This window comes from Rhincodon typus, chromosome 2 (genome assembly GCF_021869965.1).
Source record: "Rhincodon typus isolate 14 chromosome 2, sRhiTyp1.1, whole genome shotgun sequence".
In the NCBI taxonomy this organism is placed as follows: domain Eukaryota; kingdom Metazoa; phylum Chordata; class Chondrichthyes; order Orectolobiformes; family Rhincodontidae; genus Rhincodon; species Rhincodon typus.
Window position 1 is genome coordinate 78,769,532 of NC_063333.1, and position 23,201 is coordinate 78,792,732.

Consider the following 23,201-nt stretch of genomic DNA (forward strand, 5'->3'; position numbering starts at 1 on the left):
TTTTCTCTGAAGAAGGGTCTAGGCCCGAAACGTCAGCCTTCCTGCTCCTCTGATGCTGCTTGGCCTGCTGTGTTCATCCAGCTCTACACCTTGTTATCTCAATTCAGTACAGCCTTTGATTTGGAAAACACATACCGTGTTCAAGTGAAAATAGAAGCCTCATTTATCCAAAGCAAGTAAGAACAGTCAACAGAACAGAAAGCCAAAAAGTCTAAACTCAAGATGGAAGATTTAAGAAATGGACTACACTAGTCCAAAAAGTGTGGGGACACCGTGATCAACAGACTTTATGTTCAGAATTTATCACAAAATTGCTACAGGGTAGCAAATGAGCAGTCAAAGTACAATCAAAGGGAAGCTCACTAAATTTTCAGTTAATTATTACACTCTTTCATCAAGAAAAGTGGAGCTATGCTTTTGAACCATAGATAAAATTTGTGCATGAATTTCAATAAAGACTCCTTAACCCTTTAAGAGGAGATGCAGTCAAAACCATGCACTTCATAAAGTAGGTGTGCAAGTTGAACAATGGAGGTGGCTTTGTGCGTGAATGAAGTTTTCAGATTCCTTTGCATTCAACAGGCCGAGAGTGAGCAATTCCATGGGAATGAGGAGCCTGGGGCTAAAGTGCCACCCATAGAGCTGCTGGCTAATCAGTAGCTGGCAGCTCCATTGATTGGCAGAGGCAGTGGTCAGAGAATGGAGGGGGGTGTGGTGGTTGCTTGGAATCAGGATGGAAATGAGGGCAAAGTGTGCATCACCTACCCAATCCTTCCTGATCAAATCATAGCAAAGAAGTTTCAGAACAGCCTTCTTACCAAAGGTCAATTGAGTTTTAAGGATTTCTTCCCACCTCCACTAGTCCAACAGCACAAAACCAATAGTTTCCCTAAACCTCAGAGCTTAACCAATGACCCGAGAAAGCTTATCCAACTGACCTGCTTGCTCAGTGCCTCCTTTGCAATGGTTGGTTCAGAGTCTGTTCCAGTCCACTGCTCCTAGTGGTTGCTGGGAGTGAAGAGCTGCCTGTTCTTGGATGTGGGATCCTTGCTCATAAATGCACAGAAGCCCAGATAACATTTGTTTAACTGTGCGATCACCAAAGGTCATTCTTCAGGAAATGACTGCAGCAGGAATGTAGCTGGTTACCAGCTAGTGGACAGTGCCACATCACGGTCATTAAAATTCAGTTCCATTTCTCAAAGGCTACCAAAATGATCATTCATCTGCTTCAAGAACCTCCACAAAGCTATCCAAAGTTTAAAGAAATGCAAGATTGTCTATTTGTTTAACCAGCAATCTCGCACAAACAATAACGAGATCAATTTTTTCCTTGATTCACTCATGGGATGTGGGCGCCTCTGACTAGGCCAGCATTTACTGCCCATCCCTAACTGTCCAGAGGGCAGCTAAGAATCAACCACATTGCTGTGGGTCTGGAGAGCTGACTGCTTTCCCCACCCAAAATTGCATCTCTCCAAGCTAATGCACCATTAATAAAAGGTCCAACGGACAAGTGACTGCCATTTTCCAGCTTGGGTCTTTCACACTGAATAGCAGCTTTATTTTGCACACAAATATTATAGTCTTATAACCAACTAACTCAGAATATATTATAATGTAAAAGACCATGTGTTATTAAATTATGTACACATGCTCCAAACATACTCCATATGCAGGTAAGTTAGTTACCACAATGAGCTAGCCCAGAAAATCTGTCCAACTCACCACTGAGTTACATGCTTGAAGTGTTTCCTGAGCACTGTTGTATTCATTCCAAGTATCTTCTAAATTCTTCATTGAGCGCAGCATGCAAAGACATCCCTCAGTGATTACTTTCACTGCTTCAGAAAGATCATCTCCAAAATGATTCTCTTTGAACTCACATCTAAAAAAGATGTCCACAAAACAGTGCTAAAGTTGAATTTTCAGAACCAACTTGAATAGCGTGTTAGGTTTCGTTTAAATAAAACAAAAAATAATTTATTTAATTTTTCGTATTGATGAAAATTCAATTAAAAAGCTAATGCACGAGTTCAGTGCAACAGGTAGCTCCTGAAAACTTGTAAGCTTTTTCAGCTTTGAAACAGCTACAACTTTTTCTTATTACTTTTCCATTTTGTCTGCTACCATCTAATACCTTTTACTCAAAAATACTTAGTATAAACTTTAACAGTGGTGACCAAGGATCAACTATTAGACCTTCAATTTGGCTCAACTAGGTTGAGAGGTTTTCCAATAACTTCACAGGAACTTCATACTAATGCAGAGTCTTGAGCTGAGTAAAGTATCCCAAGGTACTTCATACGAACATTACCAAACTGAATTTGAGCTACACAAGAAGAAATTAGGTCAGGTGACCAAAAGCTTGAAGCAATGGAGGCTGAGAAGTGACCTTATAGAGGTCTACAAAATCATGAAGGGTGTGGACAGGGTAAATAGCCAAGGTCTTTTTCCCCAGGGTAGGGGAGTCAAAATTGGAGGGGATAGGTTTACGCTGAGAGAGGAAAGATTTAAAAGGGTCCTCAAAGGCAACTTTTTCAGAAAGAGGGTGGTGCATGTATGGAATGAGCAGCCAGAGGAAGTGGAGGAGGCTGGTATAATTGCAAGATTTAAAGGGCATCTGGATGAGTACATGCATATGAAGGGCTGAGAGAGATATGGGTCAAATACTGGCAAATGGGACTAGATTTATTTAGAATATCTGGTTGGCACAGACACGTTGAACTGAAGGGTCTGTTTCTGTGCTGTACAACTCCACGACTATCAAAAAGATAGGTCTAAACAAGTGCCTGAAAGGAGAAAGGTAGAGGGATCAGGGAGGGAATTCCAGATTTTAGGGCCAAGGCAGCTTAAGGAACAGTCAATGGCAGTGTAAATAATTAAAATTAGAGACATGCAAAAGGCCAGAATTAGAGTGCAGAGATCTCAGAGGGTTACAGAGCTGGAGAGATTAGAGATAAGGAAAGGTGAAATCATGGAGGATTTCAAAACAAGGACAAGAATTCTAAACATTTTAAAAAAACAGAAAGGGCATGATTTCTATTTTCACTAATGTTGAAAAGTTTGGATAATGTAATCAAGACATTACATGTATATTCAATTCAAGTTAAATCTGCTAACTAAGAAACACAGCGGGATATAAGCTAGAGCATGCGCAATGGTAGCAAAATCTCTGAATTAAATTTAAATAGTTAGAAACCTATCAAACACAAGTGTATTTAAAAAAGTAAAAGGTACTTCACTGAAGAGAAGAAAAAGCTTTTAGAGCAAGTTTTAAAAATCATCTTGATATCACACATACGTATGTGCATGCTGAGCCTTTAAGTGAAAGATGGTGAGTAGTCAGAATTTATCACAGTACCATTGGTGTCAGCAGACACTTCATATGCAAAACTGAAGGAGACAAAGAAGCAGTGAATCAATGAAAAACAAGCTACATTAAAGACAAGGGAGGCCATGTCCTAGCTATTGAGTGTGTTGTCCATCCTGCTCTCAGATGGTACAGTTAAGAGCTGCTATGGTATCAGAGGTTTAGTCAAAACAAAAAGTTCAAGTTTGCAACCAAATGTGTTGGAATCTACAAATGCTGCTGATGCTTAGTTCCATACAAGTTAGAATCATAAAATGGATACAGCATTAAAAAGAGATGACCATTTGGTCCACTGAGCGTATTGTGGTCCTCTGAAACATCAGTTCGGTTAGTCCCTCTCATGGCCTTTCAGCATATCTCTGCATCTTTATTATCCAGCACTTATCCATTTCCCTTTGGAAAGCTACAGCTGATTCAGTCTCTACTATCCTTTCAGGAAGTCCATTCCCATTACTTACAAATCATAGCTCTTCAAATTCAGCACACATCCAACTAAATTTTGCCAGCAGCGTATCATCTGTGATGAGTCAGTCAGAATTACAATTATCTTTAAAATAATGTACCTAAAGTATCAACTAATAGCTAACTTTTTGAAAGAATAGGCATTGTAGTATGTTTTCAAGGAGTTTTACTGAGCTCTTTATATGCCAATGTGATTCTTAGTTGCTTATGGAAATTACTGTCACTTAACACCACAGCTAGATGAGAAATGTAGATGTTAAACAGGAGGTACCAACTTTAAAATTCCCAATGCTTTTCATTTTGTTTTCCTAATTAGATATCAGCTTTGCTTCAATGATGCAGTCTTGTTCCTGAAATATAACATTATGGGTTCAAGCCCCACTCCAGAGAACCGAGTTCCGAATCAAGGCCAACAATACTAGAATGATGGAAGTGGTGTCTCAGATAAACTCCAAGCTCCATGTACCCTTCAGAAAGAATGTAAAAAGGCCTTTTGGTCCTCCTCAAAGAGCAACGAGAAAGATGTCCTGATCAATTACTGCTCAACTACATTACAGAGGTACAATATCTGGGTCATTTATTTCATTGCTGTTTACAAGACCTTGCTATTCACGATTTGACTGTCTCATGATCAAGGTATAGTGGTAGCATCATTGGACTAGTAATCCAGAGGCCCAGGCTAATGCTGTGGGTAGACAAACAGGGGGCTCAAAGGACACAGCAGGCCAGGCAGCATCTGGAGGAAAGGAGAAGGCAACATTTCAGGTATTACCCTTCTTCAGGACCGAATGTGGGAGTAGGAGGGAACTGCAGGTAAAGAGGGGCATGGGTAACAGAATGGTAGTGATAGATGGACAAAGCTAGTAGGTATGACCTGGTTTGTCCTCCCTGGAGGGTCAGAAGGTGAAATGGAAGGGAGATGAGGCTGGAAAGGAAGCCAAAGGATGGGTGGGAAGGTTATTTGAAATTGAAGAACTCAATACTGAGTCCTCTAGGCTGTACGGTGCCCAGGCAGAAGATAAGGTGCTGTTCTTCAAATTTGCATGCCAAGTCGCTGCGACACTGGAGAAGGCCAAGGATGGACGTGTCAGGGAAGGGGTCGGGGTTTGAAATGGGTGGTGACCAGGTGGTTAGTTTGGCCATTATGGACAGGCAAAGACGCTTGGTGAAACAAATACAGTCACCTAGTCTATATTTGGTCTCACCGACATAGAGAAGACCACATTGGGAGCATCGGATGCAATAGACTGGGTTGGAGGAGATGCAGGTGAAATTCTGTCTCACTTAGAACGGCTGTTTAGGGCCCTGAATGGAGGTGAGGGAGGTGGTGTGCGGGCAGGTGTTGCATCTTTTACGGTTACAGGGGAAGGTACCGGGTGGGTTGGAGTGATTAGTGGGGAGTGTTGCGAAGGGAAAGGACCTTGTGGAAGATGTTCCAGGTGGTGGGGTCTAATTGGACTTGGCAGAAGTGTTTGAGGATAATACTTTGGATGTGGAGGGTGGAAAAGGAGGACAAGGGGACCCTGCCTTTAGTATGTTTAGAGCAGGGGGAGATGGTTAACAGCTGTGGAGCAGGGATTGGAGGCGGCGCAGTGGAGGGCTGTCTGGATGACAGAGGGGGGAAAACAGCATCGTTTGAAAAAGGCAGACATCCAGGATGCTTGGGAGTGGAACGCCTCCTCATCAGAGCAGATGAGACGGGACTGAGGAATTGGGAAAACGGGATGGAGTTTTTGCAGGATACAGGGTGGGAGGAGGTGTAGTCTACGTAGCTATGGGAGTCTGTGGGTTTATAGTAACTGTCCATTCGTAAACTGTCACCAGAAATAGAAACGGAGAGGTCAAGAAAGGGGAGGGAGATGTCTGAGATAGACCAAGTGAATTTGAGGGCAGGGTGGAAGTTGTTACTTGGGGAACAGTACCGGTGTATGTACTGAAAAGGGACTGTTCAACATAACCGACAAACAGCAGGCATAGCTGGAGCCCATGCGGGTGCCTGTGGCAACCCCCTGGATTTGGATAAAATGGGAAGAATTGAAGGAAAAATTATTGAGGGTGAGGACTTGTTCGGCGAGGTGGAGGAGGAGGGTATTGGTGGTGGGGGTCATTGGATGGGTCTGTTGGAGGGGGAAAAAGCGGAGGGCCTGTAGGCCATTCTTGTGGGATATGGACATGTATATGGATTCCATTGTAAAAATGAAGTGCTGAGGGCAAGGGAACTGGAAGTTTCCAAAGAGGTGAAGGGCATGGTTTGTGTCCCAGATGTTGGTGGGAGAGTGCCTGGACAAGGTGGAAAGAATGGATTCAATGTAGGAAGACATGAGTTTGGTGGGGCAGGAGCACGCGGAGATGGTGGGTTGGTCGGGATGGTTGGGCTTATGGATCTTGGGGAGCAGGTAGAACCGGGAGGTCTGGGGCTGGGGGACTATAAGGTTGGAGGCAGTGGAAGGGAGGTGACCTGAAGCGATGAGGTCATGGACGGGGTGGGTGACAGTAGATTCGCGGGGCATGGTGGGGTCGTAGTCAAGGGTGAGGTAGAAAATGGCGTCGTCGAGTTGGCGTTCGGTCTCTGTGCCATTGTCAGCAGGTTTGATAGTGAAACGGGGATTGGTGTGGAGAGTGTGAAGCACTGCACGTTCAGAGGGGGATGAGGTTAGAGTGCAACGGGGTGGGGGGGTGGGGGTGAAGAAATCGAGGCAGTCGACGTCGCATTGGCAGTTAGCAATGAACTGGTCGAGGGCTGTTAAGAGGCTAAGAGGGGGATGTCCAAGGGGAGGAGGAAGGGTGGGGGTGGGAGAAGGGGTCCCCACCTGGTGGTTGGGAACCTTTAAATCGAAGGAGGAGGAGGCATGGAGGCAGCGGAAGAAGGGTTCCATGTCGTGGTGGGCACGGAGGGGCACGAACGTGAGCCCTTTTACTGAGGATAGACCGTTTGGCCTCAGAGTTAGAGACTGGGGGGTGCGATGGTGAATATGCAGCAAGGTTCAGGGGTAAGCAGTCTCAAGGAGGCTGAAGGCCAATAGCATGTGACGGGTGAGGGTTGCTGAGGGTACGTGGTTTCAAATCCCACCACCGCTGCTGCTGGTGAAATTTAAATCCAAATCAATAAAACTGGAACTTGGAAATTAGTCTCAGTAATGGTGACCATGAAACAAATCAATTATCAATTGTTGCAGAAATCTAGTTGGTTCACCAACGGCCTTGGTTTTCTGCTGGTCAGTCAATCGTTACTCCAGTGTAGGTCGGAAGTGTGCGTGGGGACTTGGTGGAATCCCCATCGTAGCACACTCCCAGCTGAGACAATGTTCTTCTGGACAATTCCTCTAAACCCAGAACCCTCAAAGTCTCCATTAAATCAGAGCCCATGAATTTTACATTGTCAGAACCAGAGTTACTCTGGAAAAATGAGGTACTACTGAATACAACAGTCTGTCTGTCTATCTCCCAATTAACTACTAAATAGACATCACACTTACCTCACACACCTTTAACTACACCTCCCCAGATCCTGTCCCGATCACTTCACCTTTCCATGTGTCTGTATAAAAGAATAATAAGGAACAAGGAACCGATGATGGACCATCGGAACTTTGTTGCAAAAAAGTGAACTGGCCCCACTGCCGGCCAACACCACGGTTTCACCCATTGAAATCTAGCACTGTCCGAGGAAACCATTAGCAAATGCAGAATTCAGGCCATCGACATATTGGGTAGATCCATCCACCAAGGAACAACATGGAAATACACACTGGACCCAGTATTTCAAGGGAGATTCCAAAGCTTTTTGGTAAATAACTGAAGAAAAGCAACTATCTTCATTTTCTCTCCCTGAAATAGATGGCACACAGTTCCCACAAAAAGAGGTGGAGAAAAATCAAGGAACCAAGAACTTTCAGTAACTGCAACATCTGACTGCGAAGAAACCAGCTAATGAACAGGCGCCTCAAGTTAGAACCTTACACTCAAAGAGAACTGAACGGTATCAACCATATAATCTTATATCTTCCTTTATATTGAACAGTATTCCCCTTTAACTTTGTGAGTGTGAGACCAAGTCAGGATTGAAGTGACTGCATGAACAGCTTGACATCGCTACGTTTTATAATTTCCTGAAGGGTTTGCATGGATTGTCACTCCTTGTAAAATCTGGCTCAGTGCCTTTTAGGGAAGGAAACCTTCCATCGTTACCCTGTCTGACTAAAGACCGACTGCAAAGTGTTTTTGTCTCAGTTCAAATGTAATGGAATTCCCTCCCTAATGGCCGGGTGGGTCACAGGTGGACAACAGCGGTTCAAGAAGGCAGCTCACCACCCTTCTCAAGGACAACCAGGGACAGAAAATAAGTGCTGGCCTGCCAGCAACATCCACAGCCCACAAATGAATAATAAAAACTTAGAGATGGGCAAAAAAAAACAAAAAAAAAATGCCATGAAAGCATAAAGAAACAAATTTTCCTACATGACCAAAGCATCAACTCTTCAAAACATGCTTCATGTCCTGAAGTGCTCTATATGCAAATGCTATTGGACTCAAACTGAAAAACATTCAGATTATGTATCTTAAAATCATTTGACAAACCGTTCAATGTGTGCAATGAAGGGAGATTGATAATGAAGACTTCAGTTAGCATGTTGGGATCAACTGAACCATTTAGACTGGGGTCATTTACAACTCACAGACATAACACAAATCAATATGATGCATTTTGGTTAAAAACAGCTGGAAGCATATTCTGAATGAAAGGTAACTCAGTGGCATGAAAGGACAGAGAGATGAAAGAACAGTGGTTCATAGCATGTTAAAGGAAGCAACTCAGATCGAGGAGGTATTTAAAGATGATCAGACTTTTGGGTTTCATCACAGGAGGTAAATAAATATCAGGAGGTAATGAGTATTGTGCCAAGCTTTGGGTTTCACACTATGTGACAAATATTAAGTTTTAATCGAAGGTACAGCAAAGATTGTAATTATACATCCTCTTACTACAAAAAGGCAGATTTGAAAAGGAGTTTATTTAAAGGAATCAAAACAGCACAAATTGTGAGGAAAAATAATAGAATTGAAAATTATGAAATATGAGAAAAGGCAATTAGAAGCAGTCATTGAGGAGTCTAGAATGAAGATCCACTGAGACAAAATTATCTGAACATTTATTGCCAGAGAAACACCTGTAGACATAGAGCAACAGCGTTCACCTCCAAGACTAATGGTTGAAGCAAAATCCATGTCAATGTCTAATATTAGACTGGATAAGTAAATTAAAAAAAGGTAAAAAAGGAATCTTGAATCACAGCGGTAACATGCTTAACTGCTTGCTAACATGAAAGCTAACACCACTAACGGCTGGTTGGACCAACTGGTCTGTTTCAGTTTTGCAACTTGTGTGTCTTTCTGGTAGTTAAGTAACATTTGAAAATAATCTGTGCTATTACCATTGGGATTAGCAAAGTTCTGTGGAAGGCACTGGAAGGGAAAGGACCACAGAACAAAAGGAAAACTTCTGTTTTGTCCTCCATGGTTCAGGGCATCATAAAGTACTTGATCTTAACATAACTAACATTGTGCAATCAAATTTCCGGCTTTCCCAAGGCCCAGAAAACCTCAACAATATGGAAAATAGCTCCTGATAGCAGACTGATTTGCATTCCTGAACTCCTTTCCAATAAAGTCCATGTATAACCGGTCTCCGGAATCACAACATAGCTTTTTAGCTGGGGGTTATGATTAATCTTAAATGACAAAAAAAATTAACTTAATTCTTCATCTCCAATTCCAAACTGGATACTCCATAAATTCTAATTATGTGTGCAGTAAATTTTGCTTGCAAATGTCCACATTAAAATTTTAATTAACTGTTCAGTCATGAATGTTTGACATTGCCAATTGAATATACAATAAAAGATGGTCTCAGCATAGTCATGATTAAAATTACATCAAAACTTCAGATGCTAAGAAGTCTTACCTAACCAGTCTGAGCTTTTCAACGTTGTTTGTCAAACTCTTGAGTTTTGTTTCAACAGCATGTTTTAGTTTATCTACTAATTTCAATTCTGTTTCCTGATGTTGTTTTAATTTTTCTTCCATTTTCTAGGAAAAAAAAGAACAGGCAACGATAGTTTCAATGTTCTACTGATGTTCTAACAGCAATAACATACTTGATACCTTTTAATATTAAACAAACATTCATTTTGTAACTTTCTGCATTGCCAAGCCTGGCAATGGTCCTAACTCAGTTACCATTTGATATGTAACAGAGGTCTCCATCAGCTCCCAAAGAAATGTACATGATGCCAGTTCAACAACTGCAACAGCAACATAGCTGGGACTTCAGAGTAAACAAGTGTCATCCTTAAAATTATTTCTTTAAAATCAGGACACAGAAATACAGAGTAGGAAACCAATTCTGAAAACAGAAATGCTCTGGCTTGCAAGTCTTTTGTCCATTCATAAAAATTCTGGAATTTATAAGCAGTGGTGCATGAGACACATAGCCTGGTCAATTTGTTTTGTGCATGTCTTCTGACAGCAGTAATTACACCTAGTTTTGTGAGGCACAAGTATCTACAGGTGATTGGATAGCCAAGATAAGCAATGGTACCACTAGAAATACCCCACATGACCACTTGAACAGAAGTGGATCTGTCAAGGATGTTCAAACCTTGTAGAAATCTATGGGCAGACTCATGGAGAGTTAATGGGGTCTCAGTCATAGAAACATAGAAGATAGGAGGAGTAGGTCATTCAGCCCTTTGAGTCTGCTCTACCGTTCAATGATCATGGCTGATCATCCGATTCGTTATCAAGTTCCTGCTTTCTCCCCATAAGCTTCAATTCCTTTAACTACATCGAACTCCTTCGTGTTTGGTCTCAACCCCTTTCTGTAGCAGAGAATTCCACAGTCTCATGACTCTCTGGGTGAAGAAATTTCTTCTCATCTCAGTCCTAAATGGCGCCTCTCATATTCCTATCCATAGCATGTGACCCCTGGTTCTGCATTCACCGGTCATCACTCTTTGTGCCTAGTCCTGTTAGATTTTCATAGGTTTCTGAGATCCCCCACCATTCTTCTAAACTCCAATGAATATAGGAATAATGAATCCACTCTGTCTTCATACTATCTGTCCTGCGATCCCAGGAATCAGTCTGGTAAAGCTCTGGTGCAATCCCTCCTCAGTTAAGGAGGCCGAAACGGCACACAATTCTCCAAGCGTAGCCTCACAAAAGCCCCGTACAATTCCAACGACATCCCTGCTCCTATACTCGAACCCTCTCACGATGAAGGCCAACACACTTGTCCTCATCAGAGATAGTAGGAACTGCAGATGCTGGAGAATCCAAGACAACAAGGTGCAGGGCTGGATGAACACAGCAGGCCAAGCAGCATCATAGGAGCAGAGAGGCAGCCTCTAGCCTCTCTGCTCCTATGATGCCGCTTGGCCTGCTGTGTTCATCCAGCCCCACACTTGTCCTCATCATCTGCTGCACCTGAATGCCTACTTTCAGTGGCTGGCGTACAAGGACACCCAGGTCTCACTGTACCATCCTTGTCCCGATGTTCTGCCATTCAGATAAAAAAACTTGCCTTCCCATTTTTGCTACCAAAGTGCATAACATCACATTTATTCACATTATACTTTATCATACATTTGCCCACTCACTCAATCTGTCCAAATCGCACTGAAACATCACTGCATCCTCCTCACAGTTTACCCTCCCACCCAGCTTTGTAATGTCTGCAACATTGGAGGTATTACATTTCATTCCCTCATCTAAATCATTAATACATGAAGACCTGGGGTCCAAGCACTGGCCTCTGTGATACCCAACTAGTCAATGGCTGCCACTTGGAAAGGACTCATTTATTCCTACTCTTTGCTTCCTGTCTGCCAACCAGTTCTCTACCCATGTCAGTACACGACCCTCAATCCCATGCACTTTAATTTTGCATGCTTATATGTGGGAGGTCACTAGTTAGAGAACAGGCAAGAACCCTGCATTACTTTTCAGGAGATTTGCCACATCATCTGCCATTTGGGCCAGAGGGAGACCTTCTCCCGGGATCGTGGATCTCAGGGGTTGGAAGTCCCAGCCTCCAAGAGTTGCTGATAATCAGAGACTAGTAGCTGTATTATACAGCAGCCCTACAGGCGAGCTGATAATTGCTGGCAGTATGACACACACCCACAGCCCAGCAGTGTCTCTAGATCCCAGGCCAAAGGTGCGTGACGGGGTGGGGTCCACCAAAAAAGACATTGGATCAGCTTTCAGTATGGCCCCAGGAGGAGGAAGAAGGGTTTTAACAGCATCAAGGATCTTTAGGCAGCCCTGCTAGATCTATTGAAGCCAGAAGCAGCATCTACAGCAGTTATGCTTCACCAGGGGCAGGGTTGCTTAAAATGTGCCACCATCTCCAAATCTCAGAAAGAAACAGGGTGAAGTGGTTTGTGGTCTTGCCAAGGTAGCAAGTTGCCCGATGATGCTGGGGGCCACCAATGCCATGCATGTGGCTCTGCAAGTGCCACATCTTAAAAGGGAGACATTTCAGCAAAGGGTAACTGGTTGGTATACAACCATGCACCATGTCATTCTTGGAAGCAGCCATGCTGCTATGATTCTGCATCAGTTGTTTGTTTCTGCCATTTTTGAGTGACCCAGAAAGTGGTTACTTTGAGATGAGGATCACAATTATCACATACAGGCCATGACTCCTTTTCCACCCAAACACAATGTGTCTAAGAGGACTCTGCAGCCAGGAACATCTTGAAGAAAACCAGAGCTGTTCTAAAACCACGGTTCCTCAGCCTCAACCTTCCAGGTGGAACCCTGCAACATTTGCTGGAGTTTGTCCACAGGGTCTGCTGCACTGCTGTACTCAACACAAACTTGTTTTCAGAAGCATTCAGCACTTACTACCAGGCCTTTAGCTTCAAGTGGAGGAAAAGGTGGCAGCATCAGGACATTATCACTCCAAATCAACTGTCCTGACCAGCAGTAGTTAATCTGACCCTGGATCTTCTGAAAGCACCCCAAGACCAGCAACGTTCCCATCCTCCTGCACAGAGCAGCACAACATCCACTTGTGCAAAATCCTGACATAAAAGACACCATAGAAGAAACATTCCCTAATAACTTTATCCAACAGGACTTCCAACACCAACACAAAAAAAAAAAAAATTAACAGCTCACCAGTGCCCATCAAGAAGGTGCCCAAATCCTGACACTCTTGCAGTGTTACTTCAGTGGCTGGTGCATGACTGATGGAAAGCAGCTGACTTTTAATAGGAGAAGAAGGGGAGGCAATGGCCTAGGGGTATTAATCGCCAGACTGTTATCCAGCGACAAAGGTAATGTTTTGGGGACCCAGGTTCAAATCCCACAGTCCAATGATGACCATGAATGAATTGATCGATTGTCAGGAAAACCCATCCAGTTTACCAACAGCCTTTCGGGAAGGAAATTGCCGTGTTTACCTGGTCTGGCCTACATTTGAGTCTAGAGCCATAGTGACCCTTAACCACCCTCTGGGCAATTAGGGATGGGCACTAAATACTGGTATGGACAGTGATGCCCACCTCCCGTGAATGAAGATTTTAAAACATGACAAATGGACTTGCAGCAGAGGTGCAAGGCTGATCAAGGACCCGCCTTCAGAATCCATCAGCACAGTGCGATCAGCAACAATTTGGAATGACTGGTTGGAAGACAGCCTCAGGGGCAACATGAGTGGTGGGAACAACAACGTTTTCATTCTGAAAGGAGGACAGCAGGCTCCTGAACCACAAAACAACTTCCATTCCAGAGACAGAACCCTAACAATAAGAGGAGTCTATTGGATTGCTGGTCTAATGTGAGAAACTGTTGCCAATTCGAACATTGTTACCCGCATCTCTGAGGGCAGCAGTCTAAACCCATGTAGCACCAATCATGGATCTCAAGATCTCAGCCTGAGCTTTCACTGCAGCTCTCAGAAATTAAGTGGCACCCTTCTGTCTTGTAAGTGACGACCAGGCATTTCAGCACTGCCGAATTCACAAGTATTCTCGCGCAGTCAGCCATTACAAAAAGTGCAGTCTCCAACCTCCGCATAAAGATATGCTAAGCTGGGACCAGATGCCTCAGTGTTCCTGGACAGTGACACAGGAAATCTGTGGCAATGCAGCCAACATTCCAAATGAGTATGACCCTCAACCTTATCCTGGTGCAGCACCAAAAGCTCACATCTAAATTTGTGCAGTGTATCTAGTCAGCAGCCTCGGCAACCAGGGATTTGTGCCCAGTGCCATCACATGCCGATCCTCCACTTCCTCACACCCTCTCATGTAACTACCAATTCGTACAAGGATTGGATCGTATGGTGGGGTTCCATCTTCAAATCTCTGTTCTTGCTCATGTCCCTCCTTGTGAGCCTTCACTTGCTGGCCAGGTAGCAGCTTGAGTGTATGAAAACTTAAATGTAGAAGCAAAGTTTAAGTAATAAAAAGGAGAAAAGTGGAAAGCAAGAGTTTTGTGGTCACACCATCAATGGCTTATACTTTATACCAGATTGCTGGATGATGGTGAAGTGAAGTTTGAGGTATCCACAAGACAGTAACATATTGTCATCATTGACGTTCTCAGCTACACCATTTACTACAACCTTATTCAACACAATCTCATCAATTTGCAGCACCATTGCCTCCAAACTCTGCGGGCCTCTGTCGATTCTCCGTTGCTCCCTCACCAAGTACCACAGCACCCGACAGAAAAAAGGGAAGACTGTTTAAGAGTGTGTTGAAATAGGTTTGAGTGATGAACGCATCATATTTGAATAGCTGGATGTATCTAAGTGCCGAGATGCGAGGTTCCAGGTGTGCTAAGTGAGAGAGAGTGAGCCATTGCAAACAAATGTTACTCATGAACCTCATTAGCTGGGATTGATGATGTGTTAGTGATGGTCTTGTGTACGAGAGTGGCGGTGGGTAGTCTAGCTGGCAGATGGTGGCACTGGAATAAACATTCATTGACTGTGACCACACATAGTCATTGGCCCTGTGCTGCAATAAGGTCAAAATCTCTGAATTAATCTCACGATTGCTTCCTCTCAATCTCTTCTTAAACATCTGCCTTGGGTGCCTTTTAGCCTCCTGCAGAAAAATCAGGTCTCCCCCACCCACCTTCTGGACAGAAAGGCCTGATCAATTTGTGCATCAAGCCTGGACTGGAACACATTTGATTTCCACAACTCAATGTGCTGTAAAGTGCACACTTAATTATTGAATACTTAAAATCCATAATATTTGGCATTCAAAACTGCGAACCCTACTGGTTCTAGTAAATCACAACCACATACATTTACTCCCTTACCAACACTATGCAGAGGCTCTCTGTCTTCCTTTTCAAATCTAACTCTCTATTGTAACAATAACCAATCTTTTCAAAGACACTCAAGTTTTAAAAATGGTTGTGTTCCACAGATTTTATTCTATATTCAAGCAATAACAGTCTTTTCCTTGTCCTCAAAAATGAGTTCGGTCAGCTCATTACTACTTTTAAAATCACGAAGCAACAGTTATCGCTACAGCGAAAATGCTAGTATTACATATTGCCACAGCCACATGAAAACTGAGCTCCATATGAATAGATTCTCCTGCACATTTTGTAGAAGTAACTTCAAAGCAAAAAAATCTTCTAAAACATTTTTTAAGAAAGATTTTAAAGCAGAAACTTTAAACAGAATTTAAACTTTTAGAGCAAAACAAAGGAAGTCTCAAAATAAGTGATCACATCTGTTTGACAATACCTTCAATTCCTGTTGCTGATGCTTAATCTGCCCTTCCAGTACATTGCAATTTTGGAGATATTTGCTATTTTTGGCTCTCAACTTTTCATTTTGATCTTCTAGCAACTTTTGATCATGTTGCATCTTCACCATATTGAGCTTCTGTCCAGTACGACACTGGCCTGATATTTTTCTCTCCCTTAAAAAAGGGGATTTGAAATGGTTACTGAAAATGGTTTTTGATTTCTCTGCACTATCCGTTCATTCATCATAATGTGAAACAACCAACTTCGATGTAACTTGTTTAAACACAGTATAAAAGCAGCATATTTTGCAGAGTTACCAAATCATAGTTTACAAATATTTGACAGAATATTTGATAAATTTGTCTAATTTTTTTGGAGCAGTGAGTGGCAATTGAAGAATTCAAATCTGTTTGTTTTAATATTTGTGAGAAACTTGTATGACCTCGACAGGATGCAGACATCTGTCCATTCCAAACAATGGATTATTCATTAGCTCTCTTCCCAAAATCAAAACCCTAACAATTTAGAAAAATAAGGGAATCAGGAGTATGGGAATACAACCAGTACCTGCAAGTTTCCTCCATGTCACACATCATCCAGACTTGGATGTTCACCATTATTTCTTCATGATTGCCAGGTCAAAAAACACATCACTATTGGTACATCTACACCATGTGAGCTGCAGTGGTTCAAAAAGGCAGCTCACTGCCATGTTTTAAAAGGACAAGTAATGCTGGCCTTGCCCTTGGAAAAGCTGGTGGAAATGCCACGTTATATACTTGAAGGTATAAAAGGAAAGATCAATCCTGTCTTTTAGTTACTCCCACATCTAACAATTACACTGTTCTTTTCAGCATACCTAAACGGTCATACCTAATTGTTCACATGAACAAGTCCACTGATATAAAAAAAGGCTAAACGATCATGATTTTCCCAGTTGTAGGTACTAACTTAGCAAAAACAATCACAGCAGAATTTTGTAACATGACAATCTTCTATTTAGTAACCTAATTTCAAATCAAATTGGTGACCATAAGAAACAGGAGCAGAACTAAACTATTCAGCCCCTCAAGGTATGTTCCATGATCCAATAAAATCTGGCTGATCTCATTATCACCTTAACAAATCTTTTCTGCTTGGCCCTCATAACCGGAGACGGCTTTACTGATCAAAGCTCTGCTTAATTTATTCTTGAATATGGTTTAATAACCCAGCCTCCACTGTTCTTTGGGGAAGAGAATCACAAAGTCTAACGATCCTTAAAGAAATTCTCACCTCAATTTTAAATAAGAGGCTTCTTATTTTTGAATTGTGCGCAATAGTTCTAGGATCTTCCACATATACCCTCACCCAGCCCCCTCAGAGTATATTTTAATAAGACTATTTTTCTAATTTCCAATGAATAGGTCTTACATGCTCTCACTGTCAAGGTAACTCATTCATCCCAGCAATCAACTCAGTTCACCTTCTCTGAACTGTTTCCAATGCAATTATACCACCACTTAACTAAGGAGCCAAAATTGTAGCATACTCCAGATGCAGTGTCACTTAGGCTTAGTAACACTTCTCTGCTTGTATACTCTATTCCCTTGCAAGAAAAGCCAATATTTCATTTGCGATCTCAATCATCTGTTGCAAAAAGTTAGTGTGCAGTTGCAATGTTGTACAAGGACACTTAAATCCCACTGTACCACAGATTTTAGTCTCTCTTTCCATTTAAACAATATTTGTTTTTCTACTCTCCCAGTCAAAACGTACATGCTCACATTTTTTAGATTATGTTCTTCCTTCCCTTTACTCTAAGTAAGTGTTCGAAGCCTCCTCAAATTAATTCCCCAGTCTCTTCCTCTTAAAGGCAAGAACGCTCACATTCATCACACATTTTTTAATATTCTTGTAAAAATTTTGTTTCTAGTTATTTTCCTCTTACTCTAATTTTATATTACTGTTTTTATCAGTTTCTGCTGGTTTCTAAAATACGCCCAATCTTCTGACCTTGCATTAATGATATCATCCTCAGCCTCAGTTAGCCACCAACTGTGCATCCTTCTTGAGGAATATCTCTGTTGAGTTATGAAATATCTTACAAGTCTGCTACTACTTCACTATGCCTAGCTTATTTCCTCCAACTTACATTCCCAGGCTATTTCAGTGAAATCTGTCTTCACACCCTTGAAATTGCATTACTTAAGCCGAGGAATCTAGCCTTACAGCAAAATTTCTCACCGATAAACAGAACATGACATTCTATCATGTGTATACGTGTTGCCCAGAGCGTTCTTTTCAAGGAGGTCATACACTAATCCTGACTGATTACACATTACCAATTCCAAAACAGCCTGCTCCCTAGTTGGCTCAAATACATATTGCTCTAAGAAATTGCTGAAAACACCATGAACTCACCTTCCAGACTAACTTTGCCAAAAGAACTTTATCTGATTGACCTTTGTACAAAGTCTCTCACAGTTATTGCAGTATTTTCTTACAGGCCTCCTTTCTTTGGTATGCATTACCATTCTTACAAGAGTTTATAATAAAACCAAGTTAACTAGTGGTCCAAAAACAGAATAATACTGAGCATTTTGTACTTACAATGAACGTACAAGTGTGATTCCACGATTCATTCTTAGATCTCTACAATATTCAACATTGTCTACTCGTCCCTTAGGTTCACTTCCCAGCTGATCATTTCTCGAATCAAGGGTATTCTTCATTTTCTGGGAACCGATGCCGAGTCCCTGAAACCCCTCAGCATTTCTACCAGAAATCAATGGGACTAAATTACTTTTTATTCCTTCATTGTTGTGGACAGAAGCTGTCTTGCACTTTTCAGCAAACCCCTTTTTCAGAACTTCTTGTCCAACATCTAGAGCATCACTTTGTGCATCTACAAGGAAGGCTCCATCCTGAGCTGTGTCTCTGTGATTAACCTGGATTATTTTGTCATTTACCAAACTGGCCAGAAAACGTCTTCCCTGAAGCAAGGAGAAAAGATATCTGTGTATTAGAGCAATTAAAGTCAATTAACTATCCACTGCTGGATATCCGGTAAATAAGGAATTGAATCATTATGCAATGTTTCGCCAGACAGACAGGGTTAAAAATGGTAACATTTAGAAAACAGTTAACAGAATCTACTATAATTCAGTAGTAAATATCTAGACTTTATTTCCTCCTACTTGTGTCACTCAACCTTATCCACAGTTTTTCTTAATAATGTTAAAGTCAGCTTGTATTTTCTACAGCTCTGAAAAAGTTGATAGCCTATTTACTCTTAGCACTGTCAAAAAACCCTATCATCTCAGCAATATTGCAGCTTCCATTTTATTTCTAAGATTCCTACCATAAATAATCACAATTTCAAGGCCTTCGTTACTCCTGAGAAAACCATAATTTTAATTCATCAGTTTCACCATGAATAGTCTTAGCTTGATATCGTATACATCAGTAGTTGGATCAGTGCCTATATATCTGGCCATCATCTTGCTGTGTACTTTACATCCAGAACCATTATCATTTCTATTCCCAATTGTTTATTTTTAATTTTTCAGTCTGTTGGCTCCTCCTTTGTAGTCTAAATCCTCTCTATCTTGAATAGTTATACTCTTGGAATTGCAGCTTGCCCAATTCAGATAAAGTCCATCCCGTCTGTATAGCTTCCCCAGTCCTATAAAATACACCCCAATGTCAAGAAATACGAAACCTTCCTGTTGTGATGTAAGGTGTGTGACAGATATATATTTTAATTTTTTTTTAAGCATTTGGATATTGAACTAATGACATGTGGCATGGTTTGTGTATCTGAATGGGTTTAATGATTAACTTGTGAATGTTTCTGTAGCCAGGGAGATTTATTTAAAAAACAAACAGTCAAGGATGCATTTACAATGGGAACCTTATGAACAAATAGGATAAACATCATTGCATTAGGTTTCAGACAGAAGGATGCAGAATTCTATTGTGGTTATTCGGCTTGGGGAGAGCAACAGCTTTTTACATTTTCTTTCTTTGAAAGAAAAATATTTTTAGTTTCAGTTTGAGAGGTTTACAGAAGTCCTGGTTGAAGCGAGATTCACAGAACAGTTGCTCCGAAAGAAGGGAGACAGTTTAGAATTGTTAAGAAACAGATTACTTCAGACTAACGCATTAAGTTTTCAAATTCTAGACCTGAAGTCCAACACAGGGTCATTTGAAGCCGAGTAAGCCTTAAATTAGTTGTATGAAGACTCAAGGAAGAGGTTCGCAGATTCTTAACAGTTGGAATTGAAACCACAGTTAAATTAATCTCCATAGAGAAGGGAATTCTTTCTGGTGAGTACAGTTAAGAGTGCTGTTAGGATTAGTGGAATTATCTTTTATCACATTTCAATATTTTTATTGGTGTTATATATAGTTTGTTTTATTTGATGATTTTTCATTTCATGTGCATAATAAGCTATTTTTTGTAAAAAAAACAAATCTGCAGCATCAAGTACTGGTGGTCCAGTAAAAGACCAACTCATTAAAACAGAGAAAAAAAATACATGGAATGATGGCATCGCCGGCTAGGACAGCATTCCTTGCCCAAGGGAAGGTGGCGACAAGCTGCTGTCTTGACCCACTGTTCAATTACGAAGGGAGCTCTAGAAGTTTTACCCAGTGATAATGAAGGATTTCCAAGTCAGGACACTGGGTGGCTTGGAGGTGGTGGTGCTCCCATATATATGCTCCTCTATCTTTCTAGAGTGGTCAGTGGTCATGGATTTGAATGCTGTTTTGAAGGACACTAGCCTGCAAGACAGTTCTACTAATTTTGACATTAGTCTCCAGATGTTAATAAGGAGAACTTCACAGGGTTGACAGGGTTGTGTTTGCCATTGTCATTTCCAGTGCCCAAGTTGGTGTCAGGTTGTCCATCTGGTTTCATTCCTTTTCTCTTTCCTTGCAGTTTATTCTATCATTTTGCTTGGCCATTTCCAAGGGCAGTTAAGAGTCAACCACATTATTGTGGGTCTGGATTCACATGCAGGCTAGACTCAGCAAAGATAACAGTTTCCTTCACTGAATGACGTTAATGAACCAGATGGATTCTTTTCCTGACAATCAACAATTTCACGGTCATTGTTTGGTTTTTAATTTCAAATTTCACCATCTGCTGTGGTGGGATTTGAACCTGGGTTTCCCAGAATATTAACTGGATCTCTGGATTGCTAGTTAAGCAGCAATGCCATGAGGCCATCATCTCACCAAGCCAGGTTTCAGTCTAGGATCTGATTTGTCCACTAATAACATCAACTGGGATCTTACCATTGAATAGAAAGATTGTATAGTGATCAACCTGCTTAAGTCTACCCAGTACATCAGACCAAGAATAACTTAGAAAACTATTCTCCAGGCCTTGCTATTTAACCAAGAATCAACCTCCACAAACTCACACAAAGACCTCCACCAATCTTTAGCTACGCATGAACCATGATGTGTGCATGTTTAACTTTGTTTTCAGTGCAGAAGTGACATCCAGTGGTCAAACATGAAACGTCAGTTCTACTCAGCAAGTTCTTTTACAGGTAAAAGCATTTTTTTTTTAAAAAATACGGAATTTGACTTGGTCTTAAATTTGATCACAAATTCACTAGATCATCTAAGCTAACTTAAAATAGGGCCCTGCTGGCAAACTACAAACTAAAATCAGTAATGCAGCATAAATTTATGAACTTCACCTTTTATTTAAATTTCTACTGCTAGTCCTCTTTTCTCCCCCATTCCCTAACTTGAAACCTTAAATAGTTTATGTAGCACCAACTGTCCTTTCTCATTCTCATCATTCTGTCTACATCTCCCATCACTTTGAACTAAGCCTCAGCTATATAGAGTCTAACTGTTTGGTATGATGTTACTACTGTATAAGTCAGTTTCCAGAACAAAGGTTGCCTTAATAGATCACGTTTCAATTTCTTTTGATTTAACCAGGGCAGTCTTTCATTGAAAGATGAGGTCATAAAGCCACAGGTTTGGATTTAACAACAACACAAATGTTGATTGCAAATACAAGAAAACCATATTAAAAAAATGGAAAAAAAAATAGTTTGAAAAACTCTCTCAACAAAAGACAAAAACAAAATCCCCTCTACTCCCAACACCATCATTTTAAGTTAGTCAAAAAGCGAAGAAACTCCTCCTTTCGATCAAATCTGATGGTTTGACTCAACTTCATCTTCGCTGTTCCAGGCCTGTGAGCCACAAAAGCCTTTATGGTTAAAATTTTTAAGTTTTGTCCAGCCTGCTGATTTGAACTCTGGATCTCCTTCACTCATGCCTTCAACACCTCTAGTCTCAACTAGTCCAATCCTCTCCTCCCTGGTCTGCTACATTCTACCTCACATACACTAGTGGTCATATGAAACTCTGCTGCCTTTGTCTTAACTCACACCATGTCCCATGACCCCTATCACCCTGCTACGTACTGAACTATGATGGCTCCCAGTTAAGCAACATTTTAATTTTCAAAATTTTAAATTCTTCTTTTCGAAATTCCTCTATGGAGTCATCCCTCCACATCTCTAATCCCTTCCAGTCCTGCACTATGCATAATATCTGCAGTTCTCAAATTTGGGCGGATTGCACAAACCTGATTTTAATTGTTCCACCATTGGTGACCATGTGCTCAGTTCTGGAATAGTCACTTTGAACCTGTCTGCCTCTCAAATAACTTTTCCTCCATTACAAAACTACTTTGACTCCAATATCTCATTCTGTGGCTTGGTATCATACCTGGCATTGTAATGCTCTGGAGAAATTCCTTGGGACAGTTTTTTTAAACTTAAGTTAAACGGCACAACATAACTTGTGACAAATTCACTTGATCACTATTCTACCAACTCCTTTCCAACTCACCTAAACCTCTGCTGCTACACCAGCAGCCCAAATCTTCACATGGTCTATAATTTCCTACAGTCTGCTACCGAGTGACACACATCAGTGAGAGTTGTTGTGTAAGTAATTGCAATCTGTATTTGCTTACAGTTAGTTACAGACTGGAATAATTAATGCATGTGTGTGAACAATTGGCTGGCGTTTGGTGCCTTGTCATTCACAATTACTCCCCATTGTCACAAAAGCAAAGTAATTCATTTGGGCTGTCAAAAATTGACAGAACTTACTAAAGAAAAACTTTTTTCCTCAAAAAAAAAGTTGAAAAATAAAATCACTGCTAAAACCATTAAATCAGTCTTGCTAATTGCAGAAAGGGGTAAAGATTTCTTCTCAAACAAATGTCTTGATTAAACGAAGATCTATTACCAGAATTGCGATAAAACAAGATTAAACACTAAAATAGGCAACTAAGTGTCGGTTCTGCCATCCTTCAATAAAATCATAGCCAAGTTTGCATCCTAATTCCATCATGTACCTGCCTAAAATCTAACAAACTCAGATTTGGAATTGTAAATTTAACTAGCATGGACTACTTTTGTTGGAGAGGGCACCAACTTCAGGAGCTTCTTTCCTGAAAGGCACAGCTCGGATTTTAAGGACATGTTCCCTGGGGGGTGTAAAGGTTTATGCAAAAGCAACGAAACACCTCTTTCCTTTCAGAGATAGTAGG

The 23,201-nt window shown here is 41.3% G+C and overlaps 1 protein-coding gene across 7 annotated transcripts in view; it reads right to left on the reverse strand.

Moving 5' to 3' along the window:
• LOC109911669 (serine/threonine-protein kinase 31) overlaps positions 1–23,201 on the reverse strand; it is a 94,735-nt gene that overhangs the window by 48,859 nt on the left and 22,675 nt on the right. For all 7 annotated transcript variants that reach the window (XM_048606468.1, XM_048606475.1, XM_048606488.1 and 4 more), the window contains exons 7-10: positions 18,212–18,594; positions 15,615–15,792; positions 9,798–9,922; positions 1,729–1,888 (exon numbers count right to left, since the gene is read on the reverse strand). In XM_048606468.1, the coding sequence (XP_048462425.1) occupies positions 1,729–1,888; positions 9,798–9,922; positions 15,615–15,792; positions 18,212–18,594 (846 nt within the window). The remainder of the gene's footprint in view (positions 1–1,728; positions 1,889–9,797; positions 9,923–15,614; positions 15,793–18,211; positions 18,595–23,201) is intronic.